Here is a 12752-nt window from a genome sequence, read left to right as displayed (position 1 = left end):
CTTTTTTAAAATTTGTATTGTTAGAGAAATTAAAAAAAAATTGAAGAAAAAAATTGAAAAAAAATTAAATTTATCACATGCGGGTTTAAAAAGCCCGGATCAAAACCCGGACCCGGAAGGTGCCGGGCTCAAGCCCGGACCTCACCCGGAAAAACCGGGTTTTAACCCGGGTCCGGGTTTGCATTTCTCTCATCCGGTCCGGTCCCGGGCAACACCAAAACCCGGACCGGACCCGGATTTTGCCAAGCCTAATCTAAGCCAGGGACTGTTCCTGAGGAACATATGCACTAACAAATTTTGAAATTTAAAAGAAAAAAAGCGCAGTAGATGACAAGAAACATAAAGGAACAGGTTCTAGACCAGGAAGGTAACAAGAAGGAGAGCGGCAGTGCCTTTTGTACTTTCAGAATTCAAAGTCAATAAACAGACAAAAATAATTTTCCTCTGAGGCCAGTCTATATGTATATGCACAATATATATATGCATGTGGCTGGCTGGCTTCTCATGAACATTTATTTCTTTCATGTCCATATTTTTAATATTGGAAGCTTTGACACACAATGCAGATTTCGGATTTGTTTTTCGTTGCTTCAATGCCAGTTTTGAAAACGCTACTGTTGACAACACTCGGCTCTTTTCTTGCTTTGGACAGAGTTGGTGTAATGGGAGAGAATGCGAGGAAGCAATTGAATAGTGTAAGCTAGCTCTTAATTGTTTGCACTTATCTTGGCCATTAACTTTGTAGTATTTTAGTGGACTGCTAACGTTAATTCAACCTTTTCTCAATGATTTAGGTGGTGTTTTTTGTGTTCAGTCCAGCAATAGTTGGCAGCAACCTGGCCAAAACAATTACCTTGGAAAGCATTGTTTTGATGTGAGTTATCTTTCAATATGTTCACATTCGTAACCCACGTGTTGAAATTAATAATTATTTCTCCCCTCATGTTTTGAAACCTAACAAAATTTTATGCCGTTTAAAAAATTTTGTTAACATTCAATTTTTTGCGTCTTTTAATATTTCAGCCATAGAAAATTTTAATGATCCCTGGTGGCCTTTACCACATACAGGGGTAAAATAATAAGACACATAAAAAAAAAGAGAAAGTTTACATAATTTTTTTTGTTTTTCAACCGCAATGGTTTCTACTGAAAGAAGAGAGAATTTATTTATTTCGACAAACAACAAGGAGTTTCACCTATTTCTTCAATGATTTTCATAATCGTTTTAATAATTAATTTTTTTGTACCTATTTTATATTGTGTATGCAGGTGGTTCATGCCAATTAATATCCTTTGTACATTTATAATTGGGTCAGTACTAGCATGGATACTGATAAAAGTCACAAGAGCTCCCCGGCATCTAAAAGGACTTGTACTGGGTTGCTGTGCAGCAGGTATTATGGCCTCTTTAGTTATGTACAAGCAGAATTTGGGAACTCATGATCATAATGCTTGTGGCTTTTTTGAACAGGAAACTTGGGAAATCTGCCTCTAATAATCATACCAGCAATCTGCAGAGAGAAAAACAGTCCATTTGGAGATCCAGAAATCTGCCACAAGTATGGAATGACTTATGTTTCCCTCTCTATGGCGGTACGGGAACTTTTCAACTAGCTTTACATTCGAGCATGCTATTTTCTCTGCTATTTCATGCTTAAACAGCATAAAATAATCACGTCAAGCAAAAATTTCGCTTTCTGATGCTTCAGACAGGAGTGGTTTATTTCTGGACTTATATCTACAACATTGTTCGGGTTTCCTCAAGTAAGATCAACAATGAAGAGTTCATAAGCAGCAAGACATACAGTAATCAAGAAGCTCCTCTTCTTTGCGAAAAGACAGATGGAATTGATAAGGTTGTTCTGATCTTAGTTTATCAAGAATTGGGTGCTGTGAGAAAATGAATTTATGTTCTCATCATCTCTTTATCTTACAAGCTTATGGCATGCAGATATCTGTTTTACAAAAGACTATAAGATGTTTAAAGACAATTCCAAGAAAACTCAATCTGAAAGCACTTTTTGCACCATCAACCACAGCAGCGGTATGTATATACTTTCTAGCTGCTCTGTATCTCATAAATCTATGCCTACTTCTAAGGATATAACAAGTAACATTACCGATGTTCTTCATGCACAGATTGTTGGATTAACAATCGGTATGGTGCCCAGAATTCACAATTTAATGATTGGTGATGCTGCTCCTCTTCACGTTGTCGAAGATTCTGCTTCTTTACTGGGGTAAATTTTGTCACTTTCATCCCTGAGATTATTATTATCATGGAGCTAGCTTTCTCACATTACTTGCAGGGATGCAACAATCCCAACTGTGACGCTAATAGTGGGGGGAAATCTACTTAGAGGTGATTGAATACAAGTCTGACTGCAGTAATAGTTCAATCTGTTTTTTGGTTTTGTTTAATCTCTGACTTTGTGGAATACACTGGATGTTGTACTTCAGGCTTAAAAGGGTCATCAGCAGTTCCGCTGTCCCTTATAGCTGGAATCATAGCAATTCGTCATCTCTTCATGCCCCTGCTAGGAATTGTCATTGTTAAAGCTGCAGTAAATGCTGGATTCATCCACTCAGATCCGTTATATCAATTTGTTCTTCTACTGCAGTATGCCCTCCCACCTGCAATGAACATAGGTATCAACCAAAATCTCTTGAGAGGAAAATCAAGATCATAAAAATTCTCTGCAATGTTTCTGTTTTTGAAACTCATTCCCAATCTCCCTATATCTGTAGGCACACTTACACAATTATTTGGTGCTGGAGAGAGTGAATGCTCTATTGTATTGTTCTGGGCATATGCGCTGGCATCAGTTTCACTCACTCTTTGGACAACCTTTTTCATGTGGTTAGTAGCGTAATTGAATTTTTATCTAAGTAAACAATTAGGCATCGGAACCACTTATGTGTAAAGATAAAATCCTCCAACATTTTACTTTTTAATTTCAAAACAAATATGTTTTGTAGCATTTAACCCATTATGTAGAAGGTAATGTTTCTCCACACAGTTGCATCACTTAAAAGGCTAATAAATATAAGATTATGCAACCAATAATCGCTTCCATGACAGCCTAATCAACCCAATTTTTATTAGAAGTTATATTCTGCTCGATATGTTAGATAATTAATATTCTTAACAATTACTGAAATAATAAAGGCCTTGCAGAAACATTAAGGCCATAAAATACAAAGTTATTTGCATCTACTTCACTCACGGGCTTATGTATCCAATGCTCTTCAAGAATCAAAACTATCAAGGACCAGAGGCCTAATGTATCTACAGAATCAGTAAGTCATAATTTTCAACGAGAAAATAGCTACACTACATGTTCTTTTACAAGAAACACGACAAATATAAGAAGGAAAACCTAATATTTGCAAGACCCCTATTCCTTATCTATTGCTTCTTCTTGTAAAATGAATGAAACACAAGATTAAACTATAAATATTCTTCCAAATTCCAGTAAACCAAACTGCCAGTGATCTACCTCTAGTTGTCTTTGTCATCTTCTGTATCTTGCAGTAATGCACCCCTTACTTTTGCCCTGCAAAACAGATGATCATTAACATAAAGAAGACAACATGATATGGCAAGTTTGCTGGAAATGGTTAAAACCTGCGGTGTGCTGGTATGACCCGATTAGCAACTTTGGAAGCGACTGGACTTTGAGCAGCTTGTTTGTCTGCCATAAAGCAAGCAAATCAAAAAAATAAATAAATAAATCGACATCTAATGACATTAGAAACTACATGACAGTTAGCAATAGCTCAATGTTTGTTGTATACACAAAAATACAAACTGGAAATATAGAGAAACTAAAGATGGGAAATCTTAAGCAACTAAACTATTAGTTATGTAATACACTATGTTCGGATGTTGGATAAAAGGTGGGATCAAACCAATTTGAAAGATAAAAAAATTAATCCAATCCAAGTCATGTTTAGATAGGGATATATATTTTATTCTATATCAAAATTTTATTCAATAAATTACTTTTAACTTGTATTTCATTTAAGATTAAATATCAAAATTTTAATTCAATAATTTCTTTTAACTAGTATGTCATATTAAACATAAAAAATTATTCAATTTATTTCTTACAACAATAATATTGAATATTAAATATTAAATATTAAATTCAACTACTAGTAATATAATTTAAAAAATAATATACTATTCAAATAGTTAATTTGGCTTCATTAAATTAAAATTATCTAAATTGGTCAGACATTATACCAAACATAAGAAAGTTTTATATAATCCAATATAGTGTAATCTAATCCTAAAAGCTAATTCGGTCCATTCCGGCCTTCCAAACATAGCCTAAAGGTTCTATGAAAGAAAGAAAACTATGAAAACTGCAAAAATATACACAGATAAAAGAGTTTATAAATAGCTCCCATGGAGAAGCATATAGATTCCATAAACAAAAATTGGCTGCTACTTATGGAATGTAAATTTAGTAATGGCAGTTCAGGTCTGTGGGCAATATACTTGGTAGAATACTACCGGGAGCAGAATCAAGATTCAAGTGGGTTAGTGTCAAAAACCTGCCATCCAACACTGATTCTATTGCCAGATATATTATGTACTCTGTTCCGCTAGGAAATGCACAAAAGAATGCATTACTTCAGTGTATAAACTTTAGTCTACCTTAGATTCTCAAAAGTTAATACAATTCTGTACGTCTAAATAAGGGAAAAGAAAAGAATGTGGAATATGAAAACATTTGAAAGCAACAGGCAAAAAAGTTCAGACTTCTACAGCACCCAGACTAAACGAGCCATATAAATCTAGTTACCATGATGTCTTATAGATAACGATAAATGGTATGAATGGCAGCTACCTATGAGATACAAATGAAGTGACAGAAAGCTCATCATCTAACACTATCCTTCACTATTATGTCATGCAATAGCCTAGCCAAGAACAATATAGGCATGATGTGATTTAGGACAACCTCCATGTATAAATGTCAGACGTAGACATAATACTTGGTCCTTTTTGAGATTTTCTCCCCTAGTTGGGTCATGATTAACTTTTTATAATTAATACTTATTGTAATATTACTTCTATTTAAATATTTTTGTTTATTATTATAATACATTTTATAGACAGTTATGATTCTGATAATATATGGCTCATTTTTTAGGCTATTTTGGCTTTCATTATTAAAAAAAAATCTTACAAGAGTACTTTTATTTTACTTGTTAAATAGGGATTCAACGTCTATAGTAATTCATATCATGAATTAATTGAATACTTCCTTCTCTATATGGTCTGTTCCCAAGCTTCCCACTTTTTTGTGCCTTCCCACAAAATTTCCCCAATTTCTTTATAAAATTCTATCATTCATTCAAAAGTGTTGCCCAACTATATCAAACCACCAAAATACTTCAAACCCAACCTCCACGCCATTAAATACTAATAGCCATTCATTGTAATCAGACTACAGGCCATGAAACAAACAATCACCACTGTCCTCATCCTTGTGACTTGATATATCATTTTCCCAAAAGTACCACACCTGAAAAAAAAAAAAAAAAAAAACCTGAACCAGGCAAGCAGCAGCCAACGAAGACTTGCAATAACCATTGGCTTCCTAGGGGCCAATCAGCTACACAGTAAAGTACCCTAGCAATCCAACCATTGAGGAAGCCAAATTGGCATAGAACAATACAACACAAAAGAAATGGGAAATTTTAGAAAGGGACAATTTAAGAGTAATGATATATGTACCAAAACCGGAGAAATTGAGACAAGATCACTAAAGACGATGTATTTTTGTACAACTATCATTAATCTAAATCTAAAAAGTGAAGAGAAGAAGAAATGATGGAAACTCAGATAGAATTCATGATATGAATCAGAATAAGCATAGGCCCTATTTTATAGAGCAAAAGAAACTTACTACTTCATTTGACAACCATAAACTGCCTAATAGCCATAAACTGTCTAACGGTGACAAAAAAGAAGTTTTATTATGTTCTCACTATTCATTTAACAACCACAAACCGCCTAATAACTAACTGCTACAGACAGCTAAGCCTAAGCTCTTCTCCAATCCTCCATTTTACACAGTTCCTATCCATCACCGTAAACTGTCTAACCAGTGACAAAAAAAGAAGTTTTATTATGTTCTCACTATTCATTTAACAACCACAAACCGCCTAATAACTAACTGCTACAGACAGCTAAGCCTAAGCTCTTCTCCAATCCTCCATTTTACACAGTTCCTATCCATCACCGTAAACTGTCTAACCAGTGACAAAAAAGAAAATTATTTGCTGCCGTATATTACCTATTGCATAAAAATAAGAATTCTCATAGCTATTTATTTTATTAATTGCCAGAATTTACTTTTTGCATGCCAAAAAAAAAAAATTCCAAGTTGCAGCTTGATCCAAATCCCGTTATGATGAAACCACATCCAGCAGTCAGTTTCCAGTTTTAAGTATACTTGTTTACACACATAAATAAAGTATATTTTCTGATTGACTTAAGTAACCATACTCAGCTTACTTCTATTCTAAAAATGCCAAGGCAACTACTATTAAACCAAGCTAGCTTCCACTTCATACAGAAATGAAGGCCGCACACACCTGGAGAATCTTGTGAGCCATTACTCAATATAGAAGCAGAAATATCAGTTTTATCTGAGAAATTCATTTTTTGCAACTTCTGCCTCTTTGAATACAGCGGTTGGTTCTGAATATTTTCATTCCTTTCCTGAGAACAGTGCCCAAAAAAAAAAAAAAAAAATCTCAGAGTAAGGTACAGATGATTATTTTGCCAGAAAAAGCTGATACAGCAATTAAAACAAATGTAAACCAAGATTCCATTATATCTTTACTCTATCTTCATTATCTTAAGTGGTAAATGTAATAAAGTTTGAACTCCACTGGTTTACATATAAATCTGATGTGCCAAAACACAATAAAAATAGCAAATGCAACTAAAGTCTGCATAAAGATCAACTTTGCAACTATATTGATGAACGGAAACCAGAATTTCATAGATTTGGACTAATTAAGTAATAAACTAAACTCTCATTGATCTGACAAATACCAAAAATCTTGAAGTTAAATCTTATTGATTCCACAAAATACTAAGAGATCACACGAAAAGTCAACTTTGACTAAATATCGAGTAATTGAATAACCAAGTCTGACTTTGAAGGCCACAAAAGACCTTTTTCATTGCAAACTATTTATTGCAAAAAGCTGCTTTGAACACAGAGGACTACTTATGGCAAGAAAACACATTTAAGAAGGATCATTTGCTAGAATGGTAAGTCTGACTCCCAAGATAGGACCCTTAAAAATAAAAACTCTCAAATCAGGTAATGCAATCCCGCCTGTTCATCACGATGTCATACTGTGTATCATCCATGATAACTTGATGACTAATGCTCCAATCAAATGTATTTCTACGTCAATTAAAATGGAATGATCACACTCAGGAAAAAAGAAAGGTTAATGACAAATCAAACTCAGACACAGCAACTTAACCAAAGAAACAATAAAAGATTATATAGTCTTGGATGAGAAACTTGAACAATTTTATAAAATAGAAGTATTACAAAAGTGTATAGAGACCAGATATACATAAAAAGTTATCTATATTAAAAAAAAAAAACTACATCAAATCATATTACTATTAAAATACCCTGCATTTCTTACTCTTTTTCAGACAGAAGAAAAGGGTTTCAATCAGGAATTATAAATGGCTATGAGAAGAGTTTTAATTATCTTCAGCACCTGCTCCAGCTTTCATTTAAACTTGGCTCTTAGGTAGAAGAGATCCCGAGTTGAAATTTTTTACAAATTTCTAAATCTTCTACCAAGGTTTCTTATGTTTATAATACACATACTCATTCTTTGTAAAATTTTCTGGTCAATAAATGGTGTTTCAAATTGAATATGTTATTTGTTTATATTTCTTAGGTCTCTACTATGTCCCGGTAGAGGCCTGCCACTCCCAATCTTGTCTATTTCTAAAAATGTTTTGTTCAGAGTTACCCAAAAGTTTCAAAGAGCTCCAAACTGAAATAAAAATAGTAAAAATAATAATGGAAGCCAGAGAATTGAGATTTCACTCATTTCAATGCCCTTAAACAAGGTTCCGTCGGCATATTATATGCAATATCATTGTCTCTTACATCTTATAGTCCAAAACTATAGCGTTAGAAACAGACTATTTTTTCTTTTTAATAAGTTTCTTAGGTCAATAGGACCTGCCATCCCTGCGTGGCTAATCTTTAATTTTATTTTTTTTCCTTGGACTTGGTCAAGTATAGAAATCTCAATGGGGCCATAGATTTAGTAGTTAATTCAGCTACCAATAAGAACTCACAAAATGTCTCTTTTTTCCCTGTACAGGCAGCTAATTGCAAATGTGCCAGTGATGTAGAAGCAGCTAAAAATACAAAAGATCAATGCAACAATCTGTAGACAAAAGACCCATTGGAAGAATAAGAAAGAAAGCAAAGAGGTGCCTTCTTCTCATAAAATACACTCTCAAATATTTTCAAGTGGATTATAAACCATAAAAATAGAACTTTCCTCTTAAATATACTGTAAACAACAGGAAAGGCATACCTTCTCAGCTGCTGCCTCTTTTTCCAGCTGAAGACAACGTTCTTGCTCTGAAAGCAAAATCAAGAAAGAAGCAACAGTTAATTTCATCACAAGGTAATTTTGACAGAAGGATATTATGCTCGTCCTGGCTACACATATTTACGTGTAGAGGAAAAGAGGGGGGGGGGGGGGGGGGGGGACAACAATGGTGTGTTTACTTCTTGGAGTCAGAATGGGTAAGAATCGAAATAAGTTAGAATAAGAATGAGGAATGGTGGAATCATATTAAGGTGGTTACTTGAGTTGCAGGAATAAGAATCAGAATGACCTATATTTCCATTGATGTGTTTACTTTATCTTGTAATCGGAATAGAGTAATACAATAATGTATTTGTTCACAAGCAAAATCAAGAGTAAATATTATTACCATTATTATAATAAAAATAATTATTATTATTACTACTACTATTACTGTATTATAAATATTTCCATTACTGTTATAATTATAATAGGAATAATGACAATTATTATTATAATAATCATTACTATAATAATAATTATAAATAGTAATAGTATTATTATAATTATTCTATTTATTATTTAATAATTATAAAGACAATAGTAATAACAATATTAGCAGTAATAATAGTAATAATAATCATAATTAATATTATAATATTAATTACTATTATTATAATAATCGTTACTATAATAATTATTATAAATAGTAATAATTATAAATGGGAAATATTCCCATTTCCTAATCCAAGAAATAAACACACCATAAGAGTTACATAATTGCAAAACAAAATTCCTTAAGAATTAAGGTCACTAAGGGTGGGCAAATTCAGATTCTGATCAGCCTGACCGGATTTTGAACTTATCAGGTTGGGGAAAAAAAAAGTAATCCAAATTCAGTCCAAACTTGTAATTTGATCCAATCCGATCCAATTATAGTTCGGATCGGATTGAAAATTTGTGTTTGCATATGCTTTTATTTCTTCAAATTATCTGATTGGACTAGGTCAAACCTGATCCGAATCCAAATTTTTTCAAGTCAGATCGAGCTATTTGCCCACCCCCAGATGTCATAGGTGTATTTAGTATGAGCCCAAGATGACAAGGGATTATCCCCCCAAAAAGTAGCTAAAACACTTGCTAATATCGTATCTTTAACCACGATAGCATGTTTACGACGACGGAAAGACAACCATGAGATGGCTGTCTAGAATTATGCATTCCATAAATGTCATTTTGAACACAGTAAATTGGATGAAAAATGAGGATGAAATAAGCCTCAACAAAAAGAATTCATACAGTAATAGCACATGGAACCTATATTGCACACTACAAAAAAGTTATAAGATTCTGTCTCTTCACAAAATTTAAAGAAGATACTCAACTATTTTTCGTACTTCAAGACCAGAAGGAAAATAAAGATATCAAGGTTAAAATAAAACCAATTTATGAATAGAATTTCTTTTCTTAATCTCATGCACTGAAAAATTTGGAAGTCTTCAAAAACGTTTTCCAAGTGTACACAGGGAAGGTCTTCCTCACATATATTTTCAACATGCTCACATTCATGATAGTGTCTGGGTCCTTACTAATCTAAGATCAACAGGTTTCTTCGAAGATTCATATTTGCAACATTGTTATCACCACGTCTTGTTAAACAAACAAGGAAAAAAAAAAGAGAAAAAGAAAATTACTGCAAAAATGATCACAGTAACAACTATGACATAGTTAAAACAAAATCCGTAATGGTGCCTCTGCTGAACAACTTTGTGATTGTAGGATTTTCACTTGCAGAGAGGCTATTTCCTTCAAAAGAATCTCCATTTGGTTGAATGAGCTACTCATAAAGGCTTCCATCTATAGGGAGGACTAAACAATGCTAATCACAGCTATCTCAAATTCATTCACCAGAAATTACCCTTGGTTGCCACACAAGTATTTGCAATAACAAAATGGACATTTTCTAGCAGCATGCATATGCCCAAACTCATTAATAAATAAAATTAAACTTAAATGCATATTTTCCTTCTACTCCCCACGAATGAAACCAAATTCCTTTAGATGAGGTAAATTGATAACACAATTATTATTGACAGTCTTTTTATAATTTAACGCTCTATCACTCTTTTTAACAAGCATTAAAATATAAATCTATTATCACAACGCATAGAGTCACTTCCAAATTCTTGAGCTAACAGGCACAAGAGAAATTCTTGAGCCAACAGGCGCAAGAGCATGCATTCTTGAAAATAGCCATCAAGGAATAGAAATAATTGTAATGGACAGGATTGAGATAACCCAATCAGGATCCTGATTCAGCAGCATCAGCAATGGGTATTTACTGTTAATCAAGATACCACTTCTAAGAATTGCTGATATTTGTCAGGGGCATTAAAAAATCACCAAAAGTTTTACAGCCTATAAGAACTACAAAAAAAACTACTAAAAGGATGTCAACAGAGAAAACCATTATGGATTCAAAAATAAAAGCCAGACATAGAAAGAAGAATTATTCACATAGGAAATGAAAATAATACCTTGTACTATTAGAGTTTGCATGCTTCTAAAAGCTGTAAAGAGCTCCAGAGATAGTTTTGCCATAGCCTCAGTAGCAGCAGAACCCGTAAGTCTTGTGAGAGAAATGGATATTCGAGGCATTCCTTTTGATTTCTGAGCGACTATCTTTGCATAGGCGGCTCCTGGAACACAGTAAACAATAAGCACAATGTTTAATAGATTTCTTCACCACATTTTCAAGGTTCATTTTTCCTTGCATCCACCTTTTATACACCTACTATATATCCACAAACGCACTTAATATGTATTTAAGCAAAATAAAAAGTAGCCATTCTCATCATACATTAGTAATAAAATTAAAAGGAACTCCCATGATGAGAACTGACTAAGCTATAAATAGACAATGAATCTGCTACAAGAACACCCCGCCCAAATTACTACCCAAAGTAAAGTACCTTGCACTAAATACTGAAAAAAAAAATGATTCACTAAGAATACCATCTGCGTTCGAGTGTCCCTCCAGAATGAGCTTTACATCTTCAGATTTAATGGAAGCAACGACATAGTCAATGAACTCCGACCACGAACCTCCTATTCCAATCTCATCCCTCTGGATATTGATCAAAAACATCAGGAAAAATGAAAAAAAAAAACTACTTTCAATGATCCATAACACTGTTTACTACCCGACATTCACTGATTAGCTCATCAGTTAAACCTTTTTAAACCTAACCGATATAGAAACCAAGCACAAAAATTGGCAGCTCAACACCCCAGCATAAAATTTCTTGCAAAGACATAGAAAATTTACAATATCATCTTACTCAAAGAGCATGAAAAGCACATTTTAGTAAAGCCCCGCTCTGCAGAATCACCTTAGATTACATTTTCCAAAAGCACTTAAGCACTTTGTTGGGACAAAAAAAAATTGTGGTTTTTGAAGATAATAAGTGCAGACCCAGTCACACTACTAGAATCTTTCATTCTTGTTTTTACATTTTTTTTTACTTCAATAAACCAATTCATATGAATTTCGCTCACTACAAAATAAAAAACAGACCCAATATATAAAAAACAGAAAAAAAAAATTACCATGTCGTCGAGCTGCAAAACGGAGCGTTTAGCCTCCCAAGTGTTGGAGCGGAAATCAGTGACCTGGATTAAGAGATGAGAAGAATCTGGAGCAGAGACATGGAATAAGAACCGGCCTAGCGAATCCGAACGCGAGTCGGCCCACTCGGCTTTCGGTTCGCCAAATATCGGTTCAAATCCTTCAATCTTCATTTTTCTTGTGTTTTGTTGCAAGGAATATGGAGGAAAGGCAAATATGAATGAGTACTGGAGAAGGAAAGTGATGACAGCTAAAACAGCAAATTACAAAAATGTGTAATAGCATCTGGCTCCCTATATGTTTATATCTTCTCAGATAAAGAAATACATTTTCTCATTCTATCAAAGAGATCCCTACACGATTACACGCTTGAGTTAAATGGGAGGAGGAAATTATCTCATGTTATCCAAAATACTATAAAAAAAAATTAAATCTATTGAATTTGTTATCTTAAGTAAGTAATTTTGATCAATCATCCATCCAAATTTTAATACAGTTAGAAGATTTAACAAAA

General features: G+C 33.5%; 2 protein-coding genes across 7 annotated transcripts; one reads left to right on the top strand and one right to left on the bottom strand.

Moving 5' to 3' along the window:
• The first annotated feature begins 387 nt into the window (after positions 1-387).
• LOC102630978 (protein PIN-LIKES 1-like) lies at positions 388-2873 on the top strand. The gene is made up of 10 exons (XM_025100125.2): positions 388-695; positions 795-874; positions 1270-1394; positions 1472-1593; positions 1710-1856; positions 1952-2070; positions 2172-2240; positions 2310-2362; positions 2461-2649; positions 2749-2873. The coding sequence occupies exons 1-10, from the start codon at positions 561-563 to the stop codon at positions 2871-2873; spliced, it is 1164 nt and encodes a 387-aa protein (XP_024955893.2). The 5' UTR covers positions 388-560.
• LOC102630478 (uncharacterized) lies at positions 1808-12477 on the bottom strand. 6 transcript variants are annotated; one of them, XR_008056620.1, is made up of 9 exons: positions 12220-12477; positions 11626-11737; positions 11148-11309; positions 8614-8660; positions 6616-6742; positions 5489-5540; positions 3629-3695; positions 2759-3557; positions 1808-2634 (listed from the first exon to the last, which is right to left on the bottom strand). XR_008056620.1 is itself a non-coding variant. In XM_006465003.4 (8 exons), the coding sequence occupies exons 1-7, from the start codon at positions 12409-12411 to the stop codon at positions 3503-3505; spliced, it is 762 nt and encodes a 253-aa protein (XP_006465066.1). In that variant the 5' UTR covers positions 12412-12477; the 3' UTR covers positions 1808-2634; positions 3501-3502. The 6 variants fall into 6 exon arrangements, 2 of the variants coding, with proteins under 2 accessions (XP_006465066.1, XP_052300750.1); XR_008056621.1 differs by having other exon boundaries at positions 3501-3557; XR_003065185.2 differs by lacking the exon at positions 5489-5540.
• Positions 12478-12752: the final 275 nt, after the last annotated feature.

The sequence above is a fragment of the Citrus sinensis genome, chromosome 7 (assembly GCF_022201045.2).
Source record: "Citrus sinensis cultivar Valencia sweet orange chromosome 7, DVS_A1.0, whole genome shotgun sequence".
NCBI classification, from domain to species: Eukaryota; Viridiplantae; Streptophyta; class Magnoliopsida; order Sapindales; family Rutaceae; genus Citrus; species Citrus sinensis.
The sequence above is the reverse complement of the archived record's forward strand: the minus strand, read 5'-3'. Positions and strand labels throughout refer to the sequence as shown.

Bases quoted from the DNA above. Each gene is read 5' to 3' on its own strand.
- LOC102630978 (XM_025100125.2), top strand. From the start codon at position 561: ATGCAGATTTCGGATTTGTTTTTCGTTGCTTCAATGCCAGTTTTGAAA. The intron at 875-1,269 runs GTGAGTTATCTT...TTGTGTATGCAG, and splicing joins TTGGAAAGCATTGTTTTGAT to GTGGTTCATGCCAATTAATA. The intron at 1,857-1,951 runs GTTGTTCTGATC...TATGGCATGCAG, and splicing joins AGACAGATGGAATTGATAAG to ATATCTGTTTTACAAAAGAC.
- LOC102630478 (XM_006465003.4), bottom strand. From the start codon at position 12,411: ATGAAGATTGAAGGATTTGAACCGATATTTGGCGAACCGAAAGCCGAG. The intron at 11,738-12,219 runs GTAATTTTTTTT...ATCAATATCCAG, and splicing joins TTTTGCAGCTCGACGACATG to AGGGATGAGATTGGAATAGG. The intron at 3,558-3,628 runs GTTTTAACCATT...TCTGTTTTGCAG, and splicing joins GTCATACCAGCACACCGCAG to GGCAAAAGTAAGGGGTGCAT.